The sequence below is a fragment of the Heteronotia binoei genome, chromosome 11 (assembly GCF_032191835.1).
Source record: "Heteronotia binoei isolate CCM8104 ecotype False Entrance Well chromosome 11, APGP_CSIRO_Hbin_v1, whole genome shotgun sequence".
NCBI lineage: Eukaryota > Metazoa > Chordata > Lepidosauria > Squamata > Gekkonidae > Heteronotia > Heteronotia binoei.
The window spans coordinates 57,280,025-57,303,546 of NC_083233.1; the positions used below are offsets into that span (position 1 = coordinate 57,280,025).

Consider the following 23,522-nt stretch of genomic DNA (forward strand, 5'->3'; position numbering starts at 1 on the left):
GGAGCCTCTAGTTCAGGGGTGGCCAATGGTAGCTCTCCAGATGTTTTTTTTGCCTACAACTCCCATCAGCCCCAGCCAGCATGGCCAATTCCTGGGGTTGATGGGAGTTGTAGGCAAAAAAACATCTGGAGAGCTACTGCTGGCCACCCCTGCTCTAGTTCATATCACTATCTACCATGAATCTTTCTGGGTAGTAATCTTGGTCCAGTCACTATCTCAGAGAGAATAAGAGGGAGGGGGAAGAGTCATGTATGCTGCTCTGAACTCCCTTGAAAAAGGGTGGGGAAAATCTTTTAGATAAAATAACTTTGCTCAGTCATTGGTAGAAACTAGATAGATCTTTGTTTGATCCAGGATACTTCTGATGTTCTTTACAACTGAGAACATGGTTGACTTTTGATTTGATTCCGGTGATGCTACCGTATCATGTGCTCTCTGACCATTTATTGGGTCCAAGATTCATGTAATATGGATGGGCCAAAATCACATGTAAGTGCTCTGCCAGTCAATCTTGGGGTCCTCTAATAGGCTGCAATTATGCCCCCCTTACCTGTTCCACTGGGACATCATCTTCAGTGCACCCCTCCCCCCTGCAAAAAAAGGGTTAAATTAGCTCTAAACTCCATGATACATGTGGGAGAAAAGTTTTTCTTTTTGTAAACATAAGATTGGCACCCACATTCGTGCCTCTCTGTTCTGCTCAGTCCTTGCTTCTCAGTCTGTTATAAGAGCTTCAAGGGTCATGGCTGAATTTTCTCACAACATCTCCTGGATTGCCTCCATTCAGTTATCTCCCCGCTATGAGGGTTGAAATATCCTATAGAAATTACCTTCCTAATCTAGAGGCCTTAAGCTGCCTGGGCAAACCCATGCAAATCTTAGTGCCTGCCCCACCCCCACTTTAAAAAAAAAAGAAAAAAAGGAAGAGGACAAATCTTTCAGGAAGAAAAATCCCTCACTGGTACACAAGGCGGAGGTGAGAATGAGATGCAGCTGTCTTGTCGGGCCCAGTGAGAGCTGCTGATTTCATGCTTCTGGATGCAGTAACTGGATTCTCAAACATCCACATGGATACCCATACCACTCCACTCCCTGTCCAGTTTTATACCCCTTTATGGCTCAAAGTCAAGCTTGCAGACATGTGGCCTCTTTACCATGTTCTGACCATAAGGCTTGAAGTCAATGTCTGCCAAATAGGGAGGACGCTCTTCCCTGTTTTGCTGGGAGCCAAAACAAAGCGCTGATTGCTGGAGATATCATCTTAGCAGCAGCCACGTGGGATGGGAAGGCAGGCTTCCATGGTGAAGCCACTCAACAGGAAAATAAGCAAATTATACAAATTTGTGGTGAAAATGTATGAAGAACAAAACAAGCTTAAGACAAGGGGCTGGACAGGATATTTCATCATGTGTGGTCATGTGCAATATTAAAAATAGGTTATTTGCCCTTCTGGAAATAGGAAGCATGGGTATCAAGAGTGCCCCTCCCCCCAGAAAAAAAAGAGTGGCCCAGATTCAGCTGGGAGCCTCCTGGCCTGTGTCCTTGTGTCTCTTCTGTTATGCATCTCACAACCCAAGAATGGGGGAAGAGTAGGATAATTTTAAGGCAAGGAACTATAGCTCAGAGTTGGAGCACTCACGCTTTGCATGTAGATGGTTCCAGGTCGCTGGCATCTCCAATTGAAAACATTTCAGGTAGAAGGCACTGAGAAATACCCAGAAGCCCTGGAATATTGCTGGGAATCTGAGTAGCTGAGGTAGGTGGACTAATAGTCTGACCTGGAATAAGGCAACTTCATACATTCAGCCAGACTCCAAATGGCTACACTTCTTGTCTGCTGGCTCCTCCTGACCAAATTTTGATTTGGGGCTTGTGTGGCTTCACAGCCTCATTCCAGGTACTTTTGTCTGTCAGCCTGCCTACGTTTTCTTGCTTGTCTTTTCTAGGGAGCCAGTTTGGTGCAGTGGTTAAGTGCGTGGACTGGGAGAACCGGGTTTGATTCCCCACTCCTCCACATGCACCTGCTGGAATGGCCTTGGGTTAGCCATAGCTCTTATAGTTGTTGTCCTTGAAAGAGCAGCTGCTGTAAAAGCTTTCTCAGCCCCACCCACCTCACAGGGTGTCTGTTGTGGGGGAAGGAGATTGTAAGCCGCTCTGAGACTCTGATTCAGAGAGAAGGGTGGTGTATAAATCTGCAATCTTCTTCTTCTTCTCTACTTTCCTATCCTCCTTGATTTAGACTCTTCCTGGGTTAAGTTCTCAATCATGATCATGGCATGCAACACACTCCCTGTGGATCTGCCCTGCATACCATCTGACTCTGCTATCTGCTGGGTTTCTTGTGTGGCTGCCTGCAGGCCAGCACTGACAATGGGGAATGCAGACAGTTGCAGGGATGGGGTGTATGAGAAAGAAGTAACACAGAGAAACCAGGTAGCAAAGGAACGTTTTATATTAATATCCCAAAGTGCTCCTCAGTAATATAATTAAAAAATAAGGAATATACATTATTTTGAAATCTTTACAAAGTTAATCTGATGCTTCCTGATAAAATTAATTTTGCCAGCTGGTGTAAAACAGACAAGGCGGCATTCCCCAAGGTAGACAGGTGCCAGGCAAAAAGTGACACTGGTTCCTCTTCAAGCCATCTCAGATTCCGCCCAGGAGAGAGAAAGACCCTAAGTCAGCAAGTAATGCTGTTTTAAAGTGTTGATCTTTGGGGGATTCAAGGTGAGGATCCACTTAAAGCAGGAAGATGAAGGCAAACCATTACCTTGACTCCAGTTCTGTTGGGGGGGAAAAGAATCAGATGGTTATAACTGCTCTTAAATCTACCCAGAGGAGAAAATGTTACACAGCATGGGTTGCCCATCAGGAAATGACATGAAGAAGCAGGCACACTTATGACAAGGGACCCAAACTCTGCCAATGAAAAAGGACAGAGATAGAGAGAGGGAGAGAGGGAGGTACTTCTCTACATCCAGGAATACATACAAAGGTGCCCATACAAGGAACCCAAGCATGACATGATAGCAAGATTGTGTGTGTGGGGGGGCGGATTTGATGCCTAGGATGGCATCCAACTCAGTCTCCTCTCCTTTCAAGGAATGAAAATTTGGGGTGGGGGTGGGGGAGAAAGCAAGGAAGGAGAACGCAAACCCATCTGGGTGATGCATCGCACTGAAAACTGCGCCCTGCATTAAAAATTCACCAGCCAGTGAATTTTCAAGGGATTTGTAGTAATTAGATGACAAAATGCTGGCAAATCTCAAGCTTGCCGAAGATGTTACTCAGGGGTCAAAGACTCGACACTTTTGGCTGGGTAATTTGTAAGTGTCAATCACGCTCAGCCAGCAGAGAGAAGGCAAAGCTCTAGCGGCTGAATTCTAACTAAGTCCAATGCTCTCAGCCTCCAGCCACCCTGACTCCTCTCCTCCCTCCCCCTTCCATAATAACCTCATATGCTTGCATGCAAATGCAGTGACTTCTTCTCAGCTTTGTTCATTTATTTATAGACTGCCCCCATCCTGAAGGCCCAGGGTGAGCAAACTTTTGAGGGGGAAAAAAACACATACATACATGTAGATTTGGTTTTCCCATCTCAAAGGAATCAAAGAACTAGAAAAAGGAGATAGAAGGACTACTGACTGGATCAAGTAATAGCACTGGATCAAATACTGGAGCATCCAAATTAGGATGAAAGGCTAAAGTATATTTTAGTTTAAGAACCAAAAGACTGGGGTAGCCCCAGGGCTGGCTCTAGGCTTTTTGGCACCCTATGTGAGGCCCCCCCACCACATCCCACTGGCCTCTGCTGATAGCCCCCTGCCTCAGACTTCCTGCCCCATCACCCCACCTGCCTGTGACCTTCCTCCTCCTCCCATGGGCAAAGCCAAGCCAGGGCCTCTCTGCTGCTGCCCCCCTCTGGCAGGGGAGAGCCGCTGATACCACATTCTTCCTTTCTAAGGCAAGCAGCAGGAGGAGCTGCTGTTCTGGCTCCCTCAACCCTCTCCAGCGCCTGCATCCTCCTGCCCGTGGATGAGGGAGAGATAGGTTCCCTGCTCTTCACACCCAGGAAAAATCTTGGTGTATTGGATGGAGCCTGCTGTGAGGCCAAGCGAGTAGTGCCAGGGGTTGCCTGGCTGCTTTCCTCGATGACACACCATTCCTCCTCCTTGCGAGGCTGCCTGTGTACTACTGCAGACTGGGTGGCTGTGCGCCTCTTGAGGAGGGGGCATCTGACCAGGGAGCCTAATAGCCTAAGGTCGCCTAGCAGGCACACTGGCCCTGGGTAGCCCTAAGGTTGGGTGGGGGAACTTACAGAATTTTGGAGTGCATTGCATTGGCAGACAGAGAGATTTTGTTTCCCCCTCTCCTGGAGATATCTGGTCAAAGTGAATAGCTACTGCTTTAAGACAGCCCAAAGTCATACAATATATGATTCACTTATGAAACATACTGTCAGAACAAGTGATAATGGTTTAGGTTGCTTTGAAAGGCAAATGTATAATTGATCAGCCGTGATAACTACATTGAAACTCCATGTTCTGGAAGAGTGTGCCTCCAAATACCAGACAGCAGAGGAAAGGCGCTGTTGCCTTCATGCATTGATCATCAGGCTTCCTAGAGGTATCTGGCCAGGTAGAAATAGAAATCTGATGGATATTTGGTGAGATCCAATGGTACAGCTAGATCTAAACCCAGCAAAATTTGGGGCGGTCTTTTGTCTTGGAACAAAATTCAAGCATGAGTGAATGTAAGACATCTATTTGACACTTCAATTCTAGTGCATGAAAATGCTCGTTTTAGTTTTCTTATTTCAATATATAATCTTTATTGATTCAAGGAAACAAAACCTCAAACCCTTACCTCTGCTGGTTTAAACTTTGATCCCTGAAACCTAACCCAGAAAAGGATGCCTTCTACCATTTCCAAAAGATGATCACGGATGGGGGTGGAGAGCTCCCCAAATGACATTCAGACTGTCCTGGGGTTGTTTTGAGGTGCTCAGGAGCACTTTTACTTATCTCAAAGAGCATGATGGGACATTAAGGGAGAAGGCACTTAGTTATCCCTTGAAATAACAGTTCAAGGGGGTTCCTTCTAGACTAAATGCCAGTGTCCCCACCTGGAATTTCACAGGGAATTCATGGGAAAAGTAGGGACAGCAGAACAAGCCAGCATACAAATCTTAAAAATGAATGCTGCTTGACCCAGCAGGTGAATCCCCCCCCCACCCTCTATCCTCACGGGTCTGTCTTTATCTGTGGTTCTACGGGGGGGGGGGGGGCTGCCCTTCTTTCCCCTCTTGACCTCAGCTGGGAGGGAAGGGCACAAACTGGTTCGTGAACTAAAGTTTATGACAAATTTTGGTCGGTTTGTGGTTCATGAACTGAAGTTTGTGTCAGGTCTAACAGCAAGAACTTTCCAGCAGTTTTTGAATAGATACACTTCCAGACAGATTGTCTCTGCTCAATCAAAATGTTTACCAAACTTCAAAAGCAGGGTGAAGGTCCCTGTGTGCTTGGTGTCTGTGGCTTGCAGGGGGTCCATTCTGTACACTTTTGAACCTGTGCCTGACATTTCCCCCATAAGTACTTTCCTGGAGGCATCTTCTTTGGGAGGCCATAACTCAGATCTCTGAAGTCCAATCTGCACATAACTTGGAAGGCATGAACAGAAACATCAGGTGGCCTCCTCCGGTGAGTTTGATGTCTCTAGCTTGCACAGGATCCATTCCATATACTCCTGAACCTGTGCCTTTCATTTCCCCAGAAAGCAGTTTTCTCGGAGTATCTTCTTTCAGGAACCATAACTTGGGCCTCGTATATCCAATCCTCACTAAACATGGAAGGCAGGTAGAGGAGTGCCAGCCAGAAATCCCCTGCAAGTTTGGTGTCTCTAGCATGCTGGTGTGTGTTCTACCATATTGCAAACCTCACGGGTTTCTTTTGCTGCCTAAAAGTGGCTCACAAACCAGGCAACCACGAACCACAAACTGAAATGAACCACATTTTCCTGGTTCATGCCTATCTCTATCAATGAGAAGGCTTGCTGAATCTTCAACTATCCATGTTTTCCTCCCCCCCCCCACCCCGCAGATCCAGACAGTTCCTTTCCAATACTGGAAACTTTCTGGAAGGATGCAACCAACACACCTTTGAAGGTCAACACCAGCAGCCTGTATGTGAACACTCAGGAGTATTCATATGGCAGCTTTGGGTAATCAGTATGCTGGACTGGACTCAATTTGGTTTGATCTAACCATGCCAATCTTTATGGAATTCAAAGGATCTAGATCAGAAATTTGCCCATAATTTTGTGGACGCTGGAATAATGCCATGCTCGGGGTGGAATTCTAGCAGGAGCTCCTTTGCATATTAGGCCACACACCCCTGATGTAGCCAATCCTCCAGGAGATTACAAGGCTCTTTTTTGTAAGCTCTTGGAGGATTGGCTACATCAGGGGGTCTGTGGCCTAATATGCAAAGGAGCTTTTGCTAGAATCCCTGGCCTTGCCAGGTGTCCCTGGAGGCCAGAGGAATGACAGAACCTTCTCTGTAGTGGCACCCCACCCACAGAAAAATCTCCTTGGAAATATTCATTTGACATCTAGTCTATTTTACTGTTTGTCATTAAGTAGCTTTGATTTGCTAAACAGAGCCTTTATTTATCTGGAGATAAAGGCCATGAAAACATCAAGACAAGCTGTTCTCATTTTCTTTCACTTGTGTAATGAAAAACAAACTTTCAAGTAGTCTGTGTCCTTGCAGATGTCCCATCAATTTAGACTGAGCTGGCACCATAAAAGCCCCTGCTGGTGTGTCTGCATGGTTTTGATCTAGGCACTGCCCTGATTCACCTTTGCTGTCTCTCTTGCAAAGCTACCTCCCCTTCCAATTTCAAAGGCCTTCCCACAGGAGAAATATCATGTGCTACCCCGCCCCCTCCGCCAGCATGTGTAAACCAACCCTTTTGCCCCACTCCCCTTTTTCATTTTCCATTTTCAATGGAAGAGTGAGATTTTCCCCACTGAGGACAGAACTGGATTGTCTGTACCCAGCCTAGGTGGCAGAAAGAGCCAGGAGGAAGTTAACTAGGACCCTGGCCGCCAACAGGAAGCCCCTGAGAAGGCTGCTAAGCTGTCAGCCTGCCAGCCCAGCTCTCTCCTCCGTCTGCTAACAGAGATGCCTATTATTTTGCTGGCACCCTGGCCCTGGTTTGCATATTTCACCGATTCAGGTCACATCGCATACACACGCATGCCGTAGCCAACGTCTGTTGATATTCTCGGTCTCTCGCCCAGCTCCAGTTTGAGGTGAAAGCCTTCCTTATTAGCCAATTTGGATGCCCATTTACTGTGAATTACTCAGCCTGATTATTATTCATGAATGGATAAATCTGAAATCTGAGCTCCCTGCTACGCCATTTCCCTCCCCCCCACCCACAAATGAATATATTTAAAGAAAAACAGGAGGCCGTATGCAGCACTGCTTATTCCCAGATAGACAAATGGGCTTTTGCCACAAGAAGGGATAGCTTCCCTTTCTTTCCAACCATGATGAATCTGAAACTTCAATGGGTACAAAATGTCCTCCCACCCCAAGGTAGGAGAAGTGCCATGACAAACAGTCAGGTTACTCTTGACCTACAAGCCTGGAACTGAGGACAGAGCCCGCACCTGGTACCTTCTAGCAAGACAGAGTGGTCTATAATCAATCTGTGACCCACTGTAAGCCATCTTGGAACGTTGTGCAAAGCTGAGTAGAAGCAACGATAGTCCTTGTTTGAACCTGCTCTTTTAAAACAAAAAATGAACACTCTGCTTCACCAGGCTAACAATACCCTAGGCTTGCACTATCTTTTATGGGGGTGGTGGGGGTGGGAATGTTTGCTTTGAACACTAAATGTTTGTAGACTCGTTTTGTGTAACCTAAAAGCTCATTTCTCTTTAAATAGAATACAGTGACACATTTTAACTTGGGGACCAGAAGTTCTGGAGCAAACTATTTGAGTAGCAATTCTCCTATGCATTCACATAATTATCCCCATTTTACAGATTGGGAACTGAGGCCAAATGACTAGCTTTTTCACTAAAATGGGTTGCACCATAGTTGCAAATACCTAGTTTAGGAAGACCCTAGGATTGCCCACTGTGTTTGACTACTACAGATGTTCTCTGACTCTCAAGTTTAGTGGCATTCTTTCAGATGGCAACCCCCCCCCCCCCCCCAATATTTAGACAGTAGAGGAAATCCAGGGAATTTCAGCCACACTCACTTGCTAACTGCTTTAGGACATTCAAAGATTGTTTCAATATGGTATTGAACTGTTTCCACAAGAACGAAAACATTTTGCTAACATAATCAGTAAATCATAGACCCACCTATGATCGTAACTGCAAGATAGGCCATATATTTTATTTTTTTTAACATGTGTGTCCCTCTTTCTCTCTTCCCCCTACCCCCAATCTCTCTGTCTTTCACAGGCCACAACTATCCCATAGACATGCTGATTTAATAGTCATTTCTTCTACCTAAGGAATTCTGGGAATTGCAGTTCTCTGTGTATGTCTGGCTAGGGATTTCTTGCTGCAAATTCTTAGCATCCTCAGAGTACCATAATCTCCAATTTTTTGGTGTGTGTGTGTGTGTGTGTGTGTGGTTATAACAATTAAACTCTTATAGAACTGGTAAAAATATATAGCAGAGGCATGCCCTCATACTGCCTTTCCTGTCCACTTATCTTTATATAGATTCATCTTCTTTAAAAAAAGCTGTATGTTGTGATGTCAATGGTACAACCATCTTAGAATGGACCATACTAGCTAAAAACCAATGGGATCATATGAAAGGGAGATAAGTCAAACATTTAAATTCTCTTAAAACAGTTGACTTTTTCCAAAGCATAGGGTTGGATCCAATCACCTTTGCCACTGGTGAGAAAGGGGCCCCTCCTAACCACTCAGAAGGCTATACTGGGATAGATCATGGGGTTGTTCTTGCATGGGCAAAAGCTCTGTTGTGAAACTGTTTTGAGAAACCCATTTTAGTAAAATTGATAGTCATTTGCCCTCAGTTCCCAATCTGTAATATGGGCATAATCATGGGGTTGTAGTAAAGAGGGGAATTAGGTAAGACTGGGTGAAAATGAAAATGCTAGCTGGATCAAACCTGCTAATATGCCACTCTGGACATGTGAACAAAAATGGGGAAAAAACATAGAGCTGGAAGACACACTGAGGGCCATCTAGTCCAACCTCCTCCACAATGCAGGAGATTCACAGCTATTCCCCTTCCCCAACCTCCTCCCCACAATGACCCCTGCTCTATGCCCAGAGGAAGGCCAAAAACCTCCAGGATCCCTGGGCCAGTTTGGCATATGGAAAAATTCCTTCCTGACCTCAAAACGGCGATCGGCATATAAGAAAGAAAAAGAAGAATTACAGATTTATACCCCGCCCTTCTCTCTGAATCAGAGACTCAGAGCGGCTTACAATCTCCTACATCTTCTCCCCCCACAACAGACACCCTGTGAGGTGGGTGAGGCTGAGAGGGCTCTCGTAGCAGCTGCCCTTTCAAGGACAACTCCTGAGATAGCTATGGCTAACCCAAGGCCATTCCAGCAGCTGCAAGTGGAGGAGTGGGGAATCAAATCCGGTTCTCCCAGATAAGAGTCTGCACACTTAACCACTACACCAAAGGGCCACAACAGCTGAGCACTGGCTCATTCCTTCCTGCCTTCCTTCTCATGATCTGCCTAAAAACTCTAAATTATGGGTACATGCAAGCTTTTATGGCTTGGACCTTCATACCTTAGAGAACACATCTCTCTATTGGAGGTCCTGTACCCTTTCAGATCTTGAACATTTGAAGTATGCAAAGTATGATCATTGTTGTAACTTATCTCCTTCAGGGGATTGGGGGGCGATGCCACTGTGGCTGTTGCTCCAGGATTAGAGGCTGTCCTTCTAATGTCCACTGTGGCTGTTGCTCCAGGATTAGAGGCTGACCTTCTAATGTCCACTGTGGCTGTTGCTCCAGGATTAGAGGCTGACCTTCTAATGTCCACTGTGGCTGTTGCTCCAGGATTAGAGGCTGACCTTCTTATGGATGCCCATTTGAGTACATGGCCTCTGGGTCCATTTGTCAGCATGGACAATAATTTCTGAGTGTGATGCCATAGGATCTGTTTATTCTTTTGGTTCCTGTATTTGCTTTTAGCAAATGTTTTAAAAATTATTGCTGTAATACAATGACTATTAGTAAATAAATTACAATTTGCTTGCACTAATCCTTATTATTAAGTCTCCCTGGCAGGATATAAATGTTTAGAATGAAATAAACAGGCTTGGAAAAGCGAAAGTTATCCAGAATTCATCTAGAAAAGTGGGGAAACGTTTGTACTGCTTCAGCTTTAACATCTTTACAAAACAAAGGCCACCCTGCAAATGTTCCTATTACTTAAAAATACTTAATTATGAAATTAATTTCTGTCCACTACATTCCATTAGCAGATTGATTTGCAAATTCTTGCCAAACTTCAATCTCTTCAGAATAGTTTAGGGTCAGAGGGAACATTTAAACAAACGCATTAATGAGGATGGTTGAATTCCTTTTAAGCAGAGAAACTTCACTTCAACAGGTGGCCTTTGTGTCCAGGTACAAACACTTGTAAGACAACAATGCCAAAGGAATTGCTTTTAAAATGTTATTTTAACAAAAAAGCATCCCCCCCCCCCCAAATCTCCTGAAGGAGATAAGCATCATTATGGGAAAACAGAAAAAGTCTTCATTAAGATGAAGAAAGAAAAACTCAAACAAGTGTTTGAATAGTGGGGGGCAGAAATCAAAGAGTTAAATTAATTTTCATAAAAATGCAAACTTCAGAAGGTTCTCTGTTCTCTTCCTTCTCCCCATCTCCTCTCCCCAACCTCTGGTGCTTTTGAACGTCTGACTGGCAAGCATTTCATATTTCAATCTCAGCAGAACAAATTGAATTAGATGTTGAAACCAAGCATGGCTCTGTTCTCGAAAGCCTACCTGTTTTGCTTGCACTAATCCTTTGCCTTGCCTTGCTGCTGCAGAGCAGAGAAGGGCTTGCAGTGAGAAATTCGCCCTGCTACGAAAGACAATACTTGGGGGGAGGGGGAGAGGAAAAAGATACAAATTGCCTGTGGCAGAGATATGCTAAATGCTGTTCTGTATATTAATTCTGCTGTCTGTCTTGATCGTAGCACAGTCGTGCTGTATCCAGCTCTACATTTACATGAAAAACAACCAGTGTCCGTTTATTTAATAATTATATTTTTGAACTCATGGTACAATACACGGTTACGTATGTAAATACTGTCAAGTTGCAACCAACTTACGGCAACCCTACCAAGGGGGCTTTCAGGGCAAGTGAGAAGTGGAGGTGGTTCACCGTTGCCTTCCTCTGCAAAGTATTTGCTGGTGATCTCTCATCCATGTTACTGAACCTTCCAAGTTCTGACAAGATCAGGCTACATCACGCCTCCTTCCCTCCCAGAGAACATGGTTACTTCTTCCCATTTTATCCTCCCAGGAACCTTGTGAGGTAGATTAGGTTGAGAGAGAGAGTGAGTAGGCCAAAGGGAACCCTATGAGCTTCAAGGCAAAGTGGGAATTGAACTCAAGAGTTTGGTAGTCCCAGTCTTATGCTCTGCTATTCCACATTGGTCTTTAAAGCTGTCAGCCCGGGATGTTGTTTTCTCCATATGTATCTGTTTGCATTGATTTTGCATCTGGCGCCTTATGCTTTTAACACAAACAACTCCTAGTGTCCTGTCTGATACTAACCACTATTTTACTTTAGCCCCCAAAGCTTTCAGCCTGCTGGTTTGGGATGCTGGGTGATCTATTTGCATATGGCTGCATAGATCCTACATTCACTGTATTCTGCTAGTTGGCCAAACAACTCTGCCACAGTGTTAATCTACTGATAGTCTTTCCTGTTTCCAAGGACTTGTCTCTTAAGTCCCTTCTGGGCCCACTTGAAATGTAAACTGAAATGCTTTGATCGGTTCCAGAAAACCACAGCGCCATCTACTACACTAAATGAAAGCTCCTATTACCTCTAAAAGCAGGGTGCCGGTAGAAGTATAGTGCAGTCACTGGAAGTCTTGCTCAAACTTCTCTTGGGCCTCTGAGATTGCATCGGGCACTGCCCATGCACACTGAAGCCTATTTTTGCATTCAGACAGCCTAGAAACCTGCTCTTTAAAATAAAAATATCAAGCAAACAGAGATTGCCCAGAAACTGAATTCCATACCTAGCACTGAACTCAGCAATATTTCTGCACTTTTTTGCAGAATGGCCAACACACACTCAGCTCTGTTTGTTCCAGCTTGTGGAATGCTAAACTAAATCCATTTGTTCAGACCTTACAGAGCCTCTTGCGAGCTAAAGCCCAGCGTAGTCCGTGGCTCTGGAGGCAAGGCATTTTGCTCTCCTGAACCTTCCAGTCACCCTGGAAGCTCAGAATCTTTCCTCTGGCATCTGCTGCTGGAGCTGACTGTTGGCCTGAGTTGAGATTGGCTGCTTCTCTCCTCCTCCCCCCTCCCCTTCCCATCCAAGCTGCGCTCTCTGGAGGAAAATGTCAATGGCAGAGGCACCCTGAAATTAGAGCTCTTCTAGAGGGACACGATGCGCTGCCAGACCCTGTGCTTATTCCAGAGGCACGGTGGGAAGCAGGCAGTTACTTAACCTGCCAGGGATTAGCTCTGCCATCACGCAGGCATCTTCCCTTTCATCAGAAGAGTCCCGGCAGCGGCACCGAGCCCGTATCTCTCTTGCGCGCAGCCGCCAAGGAGGCAGGTGTATTAGAAAGGTGATTGGCCAGCTGTGCACCCAGATGGAGCCTGAGCCGCCACTCGAGAGGCCGCTGTCGCCGAGGAGTTGACAAAAGCCCAATAATCTGTAGGGTTATGGCCGTCCCACGGCTTGGTGCATCGGCGATGGGGATGAGAACAATAGGCTAGTCTCAGCGAAGGGAGAAGCAGCCGTGCTCTTGGCTAATGCAGCACAGACCCAGAGCAGCCACACACAATTGCGAGCCGTGCGACCATCTTCCGTGTGGATCAATGAGGGCACCTCTGCGGCTCAGAGGGGAAAGCCAGAAAATGTGCTTTTGAGGCAATGAGAGCCACAGACAAACAATCCAGAGGGGAAAGGACCAAAGCAAAGGGACAAATATCTTATGGCAGCCAGATAAATGGAGGAGCGGGTGTGGGTTGGGGGTGGCAACAAGATGCAGGCAAGGCATTCCTGCCCTCAAGGCCCAGTTTCAGCCCTTTTCCACGCTGACATATATTACACTCCTTAACCTTCTGTTTCTTAAGGACATCACTTGCTTCCTTGCTGTCTTAGTACAGCCAGGTGTGCACACAACATAGCTGACAAATCTTGCTTGCAGTCTTCAAAGCATCCTCTTCCCCTTCACCCAGAACAAATGGTCTGTTCTGTCAATTTTGGGGATTTTGTGTTTTGATTTCTTAAAAGAATTGTGCCAATTTCTGCCTCTGGGTTTGCAGAACACTGTTCCTTTGAAAGATGCCCTAGAAAGATGTGTCACAGTCCTGGTTTTTGCTGAGGTGGGAAAATCTTGAATTGGAGCTGTACTACTACAGATTGCAGGCTGGAGGGGGGTGGGTGGGAAAACATGGGCCTAATAGTGTCCTGAACAAAATTACACTCTTCTAAGTTAAGAGTTCAGTCATGGGGCATCCGCCAGTAGTCTAAAGTGGTACAGCTGAGACAAAGGTTTATCGAGATCACAAAAGAGGTGGGGGAAGGGATGAAAGAGACCACTCCACATTTCTGTGAGTTGTTGGGCAGCAGTCCCTCAGCAAGCCCCCCCCTCCCTTTCCGACTGTCTTCCTTTGCAACAGGCACTTCTTCCCAGTGAGGTGAAAGCAAGGGAGGGAAATGGAAAGGCAACTGATTTTCCTGGAAGTTCCCTCTCATTTTGTTTCCCTCTCCTTTCTGTGGCTCCAAGGCCGAGCAGTCTGCTCTTTGGGGCAGATGGGGAATTTCATTGTTTGCTGACCTAGAGGTTATCACAAGAGGGTCACATCACAGTCCAAAGATGTAAACAATATAACAGCTATGCTCTAAAGCAGGGTTCAGCTACCATTTTGCCTCTAGTAAGCTGAGTCACCATAAAGTGGTCCAAGCATGGGCTGGAGAAATCATCAAGGATTTTACAGCTGTGAATACTAATAATGGAAGGGGATTACAAGGACCTAAAGGTCTATACTAGGAATTTTTCAGGGGAATGGATGAGAACAAGAAAGAAAACTAAGAAGGGGAAATTACTAAAGAGTAAATGCAAGGAATGGGGAGAGGGGGATGGAGGCCTAAGTTAACCATGACATTATAGATGCACGTCCCCCCCAAATTTCTTATTCTCTCCTGTTCCTTCCATCTCAATATGTGCTCTGTTGACAAGGAGTGAATGCTGCTAATGGGAGGCAGTTTTTCCTCTTCATCCCAGCTTCATTCCTTTTCCCCAGCCCAAGAGTGCACAATACTCCCATTGCCTAGGCTGGGTTTTCTAAAACACAGTGAGTATGCGGGCCCTCCTGCTGCTCTTTTTGCTACCTGCAGGCATACCAGAGAACCGTGCCTTGTTCAGGTGTCTCTTCCTCTTTCCTTGCAGTCAACAATAGTATGAGGCTTACCTTAAAACAGTCCAGGCCTTGGGTACTTGATGTAGACTTGCTGGTTCCATCTGGCCCTTCCTCACCTTCCTCTACCCCGCACAGCTTGCCATTACGCATTTGAATGAGAGAGCAACTGTAGGAACAGGAAGACTCAGGGGTGGAATTCTATCTGGAGCTCATTTGCATATTAGGCCACACCCCTGATGTAGCCAATCCTCCAAGAGCTTACAAAAAAGAGCCTTGTAAGCTCTCGGAGGATTCGCTACATCAGGGGTGTGTAGCCAAATATGTAAAAAAGCTCCTGCTAGAATTCCACCCCTGGGAAGACCCCACATCTTCCTGTCAGTGAGCTGGGCTAACCCAAGTGGTCAGTTTTAACTTTCCTGTAGCACTTGATCCCTGTCGCAGGCCACAAGAAGAGTGGCAGAAGAAGAGAGAGAAGAAGGAATAATGGGCTAAGACAGCAGAGGGGTCCTAAAGAGAGGAAATGAAAGAGAAAGGAGAAGACGACGGAGCGGAAAGGAAAACTGAAAAGGTTTAAGGTTTATTGGATTTATATTCTGCCCTCCCCGCCGAAGCAGGCTCAGGGCAGCTCACAACCAGTAAGATCAGAACAATTGAACAATTAAACAGTTAAACAATTAAAGCAAATTAAACAGTTAAAAATTTTATTTGTATCCCGCCCTCCCCGCCTAGGCAGGCTCAGGGCGGCTAAGTTAAGTTAAGAACAGTTAAGAACAATTAAAACAGTCTGCTGCTAATCATATTTGATGTTTTCTCACTTCAGATGGCATTCAGTATATATTAGATGTATATCGGTCACACCATATCAATCCTTCCATATCAATTAAAGGTCTGCCAGAATAGTCTTACAGGTCTTGCAGAACTGGGTGAGGTCCCGCAAAGCCCTAACTTCTTCTAGCAGTTGATTCCACCAAAAGGGGGCAGTGATCGAGAAGGCCTCTCTCTGGTGGACTTTAATCTAGCCTCCCTTGACCCGGGGATCACTAATAGATTTTTCGTCCCAGATCTAAGTACCCTCTGGGCAACATGTGGGGAGAGACGGTCCCTAAGGTAGGCAGATCCTTTGCCATATAGGGCTTTAAAGGTAATAACCAGCACCTTGTAGCGAATCCGGTATATTATTGGCAGCCAGTGCAGTTCCCACAGCCCCGGCTGTATGTGCTCCCACTTGGGGAGCCCTAATAACAGCCTGGACACCGCGTTCTGCACTAGCTGCAGTTTCCAGGTTTGAGACAGGGGCAGCCCCATGTAGAGGGCATTACAGTAGTCCAGTTTCGAGGTGACCGATGCATGGATCGCAGTTGCCAAGTCGCCGTGCTCGAGGAAGGGAACCAACTGCCTCACCCGCCTGAGATGGAAAAAGGCAGATTTGGCAGTGGCTGCTACCTGGGCCTCCATTGTCAAGGAAGGCTCCAGCAGCACCCCCAAGCTCCTAACTTTGAACACCATTGTCAGTGGCACCCCATCAAAAGCTGGTAAGTGAATTTCCCTGCCTGGACCACCGCAACTAAGGCAAAGGACCTCTGTCTTCATCAGATTCAACTTCAGTTGACTCAGCCTGAGCCATCCCGCCACAGCTTGCAGCACCAGGTCCAAATTTTCTGGGACACAGCCAGACCGGCTGTCCATCAGTAGATAGAACTGGGTCAGTAGATAGAGCATACTGATAGCAACCCAGTCCATACCTCTGGGCAATCTGAACAAGGGGGCGCATGTAGATGTTAAACAACATACGGGAGAGCACCGCCCCCTGAGGCACACCATAATTATGTGGGTGTCTCTGGGACGACTGTCTCCCGATCTCCACCCTTTGTCCCTGACCATAAAGGAAAGAGGAAAGTCATTGCAAGGCCAAACCCTGAATCCCTGCGTCGGCAAGATGGTGGGTCAGCAACTGATGGTCGAACATATCGAACGCAGCCAATAGATCTAACAACATCAGTACCGCCAAACCGCCTCGATTCAGATGCTGCTGGAGGTCATCCACCAGGGTGACCAGTACTGTCTCTGTCCCATGACCTGGGCAGAAACTGGACTGATGGGGATCTAGGATGGAAGCATCCTAGCTGTGGGAAGAGGAAGGTTGGACCACATGGAAGTTCTTCAGGGGCTGCATCTAATGCATGGGCCACAGGTTTCTGACCCTGCCCTAAAATCACTTTCTACTTAGTACAGAATACATGCTTTATACTTTGACTGCTCTGAAAAAAATGATATAAGTCCTTTAACTGGCAAAACAATATCTCATTTTTTGTTCACTGAACTAACAAGACTGGTTTTCTGTTATGTAAGCAAGTCTGGGGAGATCCCCAGGGTCACATGCTGCTTCTTTGCCCTCCTTCTCATCCTGTGCAGCTGATGGAAACATATACATATAAACATATGAAGCTGCCTTATACTGAAGCAGACCCCTGGTCCATAAAAGTCAGTACTGTCTACTCAGACTGACAGCAACTCTCCAGGGCTTCAAGTGGAACTTTTTCACATCACCTATAACCTGATCCTTAATTTGATGAACAGTATTGAACCTGGTCTGCCACTGAGCCATGGCCCATTCCAGGCTTCTACTTTAGTTCCACTGTTTGACAGAGGGAGAATTGGAGTATAACTATTTATTATGTTCAAAGAAAGAAAAAGAGTAAGGACATGGTAGGCCCCTTGTGGGGTCAGGAAAGTGAAATTGTGACAGGTGATGGAAAGAACTGCTCAATTCCTACTTTTCCTCCATCTGCTCTTGTGAGGGAAAAGGTGCTCAACATGGCAAAAACAGAACACATGATGACGGAAGGGAGTTGCAGCCTAGGATTAGCATGGGGGAAGTACATACACACCTAGTTTCTTTAAAGGAAACAAAATCCTCAGGGCCAGATGAATTGCATTCAAGGGTACTAAAAGAACTTGTGGACATAATTTCTGAGCCTCTGACCATTATTTTTGAGAATTCTTAGAGAACAGGTGAGGTGCTGGAAGACGGGAGGCAGGCAAATGTTGTCCCCATCTTCAAGAAGGGGAAGAAGGAGGATCCGGGTAACTACCGATCTGTCAGCTTGATGTCTATACTTGGAAAAGTTTCAGAACAAATCATCAGTCAGTCCTTGAGTATTTAGAAAAGATGGCTGTGATTTCTAAGAGACAGCATGGGTTTCTCAAAAACAAGTCATGCAGACTAACCTCTTTTTTTTTTGAAAAAGTTACTACCTTACTGGATCAGGGGAATGCTGTAAACACTGTTTATCTTGATTTAGTAACACTTCTGGTAAAATTCCACATAATATTCTTGTTGATGAATTGGCAAAATATGGTTTGGATCCTATCTCTATTAAGTCGATCTGTAACTGGTTCACAGATCACACCCAAAGAGTGCTTGTGAATGGTTCCTCATCCTCCTGGAGAGGAGTGACAAGTGAAGTGTCTCAATAATCTGTCCTGGGACCTGTTTTGTTTAATATCTTTATAAATTATTTGGATGAAGGAATAGAAGGAATGATTATTAAATTTGCAGATGATACTAAATTGGAAGGGGTAGCAAAACAGTAGAAGACAGAGTCAGGATACAGGATGATCCTGACAGGCTGGAAAACTGGGCTAAAACAAATAAAATGAATTTTAATGGGGATAAATGTAAAGTTCTGCATTTAGGTAGGAAAAATCAGGCCTCAGATTCAGTGGGAACTCACAGGAGCGCAGCTCCTGAACCTTTCTGAGAGTTCCACCTCCTCCTTCTGAGAGTTCCACCTCCTTGTCCATTGAATAGTATGTGCAGCTGCATAACAATCCCTGGATGAGCTCCACCACCTATTTTTCTACAAAATGACTCCTGGAAAAAATCAAATGCATCATTATAGGATGAGGGAAACTTGTCTTGGCAGTAGTATGTGTGAAAAGGATCTAGGTCTTAGTGGACCATATACTGAACATGAGTCCGCAATGTGATGCAGTAGCTAAAAAGGCAAATGTGATTTTGGGCTATATTGAAAGAAGTATAGTGTCCAGTGATGGTGATGGTATTGCTTTATTTTGCTCTACTTAGACCTCACCTAGGGTATTGTGTTCAGTTTTGGATACCACAATTTAAGACAAGCTGGAATGTGTCCAGAGGAGGGCAACAAAGATGGTGAGGGGTCTGGAGACCCTCCTATGAGGAAAGGTTGAAAGAGCTGAATATGTCTAGCTTGGAGAGGAGAGAACTGAGATGTGATATTATAACCATCTTCAAGTACTTGATGGGCTGTCACATAGAAGATGGCGTGGAGTTGTTTTCTATGGTCCCAGAAGGTCAGACAAGAACCAACGGGTTGAAATTAAATCAGAAGTTTCCAACTAAACATTAGGAGGAACTTCCTGACAGGTAGAGGTGTTCCTCAGTGGAACGGGCTTCCTTGGGAGGTGGTGGGTTCTCCTTCTTTGAATTAGCTAGAACTTAGGGGGGAGGTATGAACTTAGGGGGAGGTATTTGTAAGCTGCCTGCATTGTGCAGTGGGTTAGACTAGATGACCGTGGAGGATCCTTCCAACTCTACGATTCTACGATTCTTTTCAGTAAATAAATATGAAGTAAATAAATACATTTGCAGCAAGCCATAGAAATCTTGAGAATTCATTACAAGACATCAGGCTACAAATGGCATGGCTTTTCCCATGTGGAACTACATGAACAAAGAACCAGGGCTTGTTTTGTAGAAAAAGCCCAGCAGGAACTTGTTTGCATATTAGGCCACACCCCATGACATCATCATTGTTTCCCACAGGGCTTTTTTGTCGAAGTCCAGCAGGAATTCATTTGCATATTACAACACACACCCTGATGCCAAGCCAGCCGGAACTGCATTCCTGTGGGTTCCTGCTCAAAAAAAGCCCTGCAAAGAACTAACTTCAACCATTATCCAGTGAGCATTAAAAAGCTATCCACCAAGGTTTGCAATAGCCTTTGCATAGAACTGGCTGAAACAAAGCAGCTTAGAGGGCAAGAGCTTCAAGAAAGTTTTGGAAAGCTCCAAATAAACTGAGTCACTAGATGGGGTTTGAATGATGGCAGAAAGCAGAAGGGAAATGGAGACAAATTTCCTTGGTGGGACAATGGCAGTCATAATAGCAGCAACTGAATGGGGATTTTCTCTCATTTTCTCTTTCACACACACTTCCACCAATAAACAGAAATACTTCCACATACCTTGTGGGTTGGTAGGGAGAGGGTGTCAGTGATCCTAGCTGCCTCCCTCATCACTCCCTTCTTCTTCCAGCTTCTCCAACATTTCTTCTAGAACAGCTGACTGTTTCTTCTTCTTTGCTGGGGATTCTGTGTGGGTGCAAGCAACAGAGCTCAGGGAAGAGGAAAGAAAAGGTAGTTTTGTTGTCATCCGTATGCTCTCCTAGCCAATCACCAACAACGCACTCTTTCACTTGTAGCTTGCACAGGTATGGTTTCCTGAGTCTGATCCAGGATGTCAAGATCCAGCATGAAATTGTGAGATCCAGCATAGAATTGTTATGCCCAAAACCAGATGCAGCAATGCAGATATTTATGAGCATCTACTAGGGTGCAGAGGCATTAAGTACCCTTCTCTCTAACATATGGAAGACATATTTGGCTGTAATTGTGTCACAACTGCATGAAGGCTATTGACAGTCAGGAACTAAGCCAAAGGAGACCTACCTATAAAGCCTGGTTCTTTGGACTCATTGGCTTTAAAAAAAAACATATGTTCTGCACAAAGACAAGCTGAATTCTGTGACCCTACAAGCCATGCAGTTCTGCAGAATATAGCCTGCATAATGTTTTACTCCTGCCAATCATAGAGAGATGCAAAAAGCTACATAAAACACTCAATTACCATTTCCACTGCTAGAAATATCACTCAGCCACCTCGCCAGATTCTTTCAGTAGGCACTGCCTATATATTTTCCAGGATCTTTCCCAAGTCATAAGGTGGCCTAGAACCCTTTAAAAAAATAAAAATTCTTTTGTGAAAGGGAGTAATCTTGTAGAAACTCAGGAAGCCCTTTACAGCATACACAGTTTCCCATGCTATCTTTAACAAGAGTTGGTGCTCTGAAGAGGGAAGGAGGCGTATCTAACACTAGGTGCATCAGCAGCAGCAGCAGTAAGGAAGGCAGATTGGTGATAATGGAAGATCTTGATACACCAATGCAAAGTTTTCTCTTCCTACATGATTCACTCACACTTCTTGTATTTATTCATGCATATTATTAATGTTGCAAACTGTTCTCAGAAGAGAAAGAGCTTTTAATTATTAGAGATACAAAGTTCTGGAACAGCTTCCCTGGGTAATGTTCAAATACTCCCTGGAATGATCCAGGGATCAAACCATTCTAACCTGGTTAAAGATAATTTTTGAAAGCTCTCACAGATTGAGGTATGTGAATCAGGAAGTAATATATTTCCCTGGTAGGGGAAGTGTAGTATACATAAAGACATTCTGATACTGGCTGTTTTATTTTTAAGGGATTTTGGAGGGGGGGGGGGAGAAAGGCTGCACAGGAAACACCTTTATATGTGTGTTGCTGTTGTATTTGTAATGCTGTGTATAGTTCTGTTGCCTTCTCTCTCTCTTTCTCCATCTCTCTCTCTCTGTATGTATGTGTGTGTGTGTGTGCGTGTGTATATATATATATATATATATATATGTGTGTGTGTGTGTGTGTGTGTGTGAGTGTGAGTGTGTGTGCGCGCGCACATGTTTGTAGGGTCACAGAATTCAGCTTGTCTTTGTGCAGAATATATCTATATATTTATATCTATCTATCTATCTATCATCTATCTATCTATCTATCTATCTATCTATCTATCTATCTATCTATCTATCTATCTATCTATCTATCTATCTATCTATCTATCTATCTATCTATCTATCTTGGCAAGGCACAGGTGCAGTTTAAAGAAAAATGTATAAAAGGGTGGGAGACTCAGAGACTTGTAAAATTACAAATATTGTGGAAAGGGAGGAATTTTTCTGCTACTATCATGTTATGAAGTTGATGAACAGCAGATTGCAGTCTGGGAAAATAATCTATTTCATCAACAGCATACAATAAACTTAAGGAACTAGCTGCCATATGAGGTAATGATGCCCAATAAGTAGACAGCTTTTAAAAGGGATTAGACAAAATAAGACCCTCTCAATGGCTTTTAGCTACAGTAACTGGATGAAGCCTTCATATAAAGAGACATCATACAACTGAATGCCAGATGTTGGGGAAAGACAAATAAGAGAAGGCTTGCTTGTGGGCCAATCAGAGACTATCTGGATGGTTTGTACTGGAACTTGGATGCTGGCTAGATAAGACTTTTGATCAAATTCAGTTTAGCACTCTGATTCATATATCAGCTGTGAGGAACCCTGTCAGAGGCTTTACTCAGGAGGGCGACCACTTTAAATTTCTCCCCGGTCACCTTCCCTCAGTAACAGAAATCCTGTCAGAACTCTTAATAATTGGCACCAGATGGTTTTAAGGGCAAAACCCACAAAATATTTATTAGGTAACAAAAGGCAAGGAGGGTGATGAAATAATATTGATTATAACTGTTCAATATTAAAAGGCAAATCAGTTGGCAGCTGGTTGGCAGAATAAAATAATTACAGAGAGTAGAGACTTTTTCAGGCTCAGGTAAAAATATAACAAGACTTTGGCAGAAGATCTTAAAAATAAACAATAAACCAGGCAAGTTTCAGAATCCCACTGGATTCTACTTCACACTGTCTGGGCACTCAGAATGCTGTTCCTTCAGTTGTTTAACCCTAACTTAGGCAGTGCCAAATCATATACATAACATAGCAAACTTCAATCATTCTTCCACACACACATAGAGAACTCCTGACTGGTGTCAGTATTCTCCCTCAGAGACCCTTTCACACTATCTATCTTCCAGGACTCACATCCCTCAATTCCAATGCGTCTCAGCCCCCACAGCTAGTCCTCTGGTCTGAGTCTTGGGCAACCCTGCTGACCACCAGAATCCTGTTCTCCCATCAGTGTGTATTTGTGTGATCTAGATTGTACTGGGAGATTGCCTGATGCATTGGCAAAATCTCCCTCAGAGAGTTTCAAACCGTCTGAAAATTCCCTCTTCCAGACAAAGTCCACTCAGCTCTGTCTCCCACAAGGAGCTCAGCCACTCTGGCCACTCTCAGCCCCTTGTCCAGTTGGTTTTACAACTGTTTGGCCTAAGCTCACTGTCTTCACTTCAGACTGGTATACTGAAGACTTCTCTCAAAGATCCCCTAGCTAAGATTAAAAATCCTGAGGTGCTTTTCTGCTGAGCAAACCTCAAAAGGATACTTTTCCGTTGCTCAGGCAACGTTCCAGCCAATCGCTGCAAGCCTGTTTCTCAGCTACTCAGGCTAAGGGTCTGCGTCCGTCACATCAGCCTTGGCCATAAACCCAGCAGCCATGCTGTTTTCAAAAAGAACAGTAATCTTCTGTCACTTCCTTCTTGCTCACATATGAGAACATCTAGATAGATAGTGCCCCATATTTATTAATAAGGTGCCTTTCACATTCTCAGGCACCAAGAGGGGTGCTGTGATCTAGGGGCTTCTTCTGAGTACACTGGGTGGTATCCAACCTTAGACTACAGGAAGTTCTTCCAGACTAAGGAGCCTTTCTCCAATTTAAATGGTTCCTCCATTGGAAGAAGGCTTCAATTTTTACTTAGTGGAGTGGTAGGATACAGACTATCGTCTGCAGTGAAGAGCCTAGGGATGCATGCCCTACTGCTCTCGCCTGCCCTCAAGCCACCTGTTTTTCCTTGGGAATGATAATAAGATGCTAGTGGTGTACAAAGGTACCTGCAAAC

The 23,522-nt window shown here is 44.9% G+C and overlaps 1 protein-coding gene across 1 annotated transcript in view; it reads right to left on the bottom strand.

The window, feature by feature from the left end:
• Positions 1 to 2,434: 2,434 nt before the first annotated feature.
• Positions 2,435 to 23,522, bottom strand: part of RBM19 (RNA binding motif protein 19) — a 131,794-nt gene continuing 110,706 nt past the window's right edge. Inside the window, exons 24-25 of the mRNA XM_060249411.1 lie at positions 19,878 to 20,003; positions 2,435 to 2,786 (exon numbers count right to left, since the gene is read on the bottom strand). Coding sequence (XP_060105394.1) covers positions 19,912 to 20,003 — 92 coding nt within the window. The 3' untranslated portion in view covers positions 2,435 to 2,786; positions 19,878 to 19,911. The remainder of the gene's footprint in view (positions 2,787 to 19,877; positions 20,004 to 23,522) is intronic.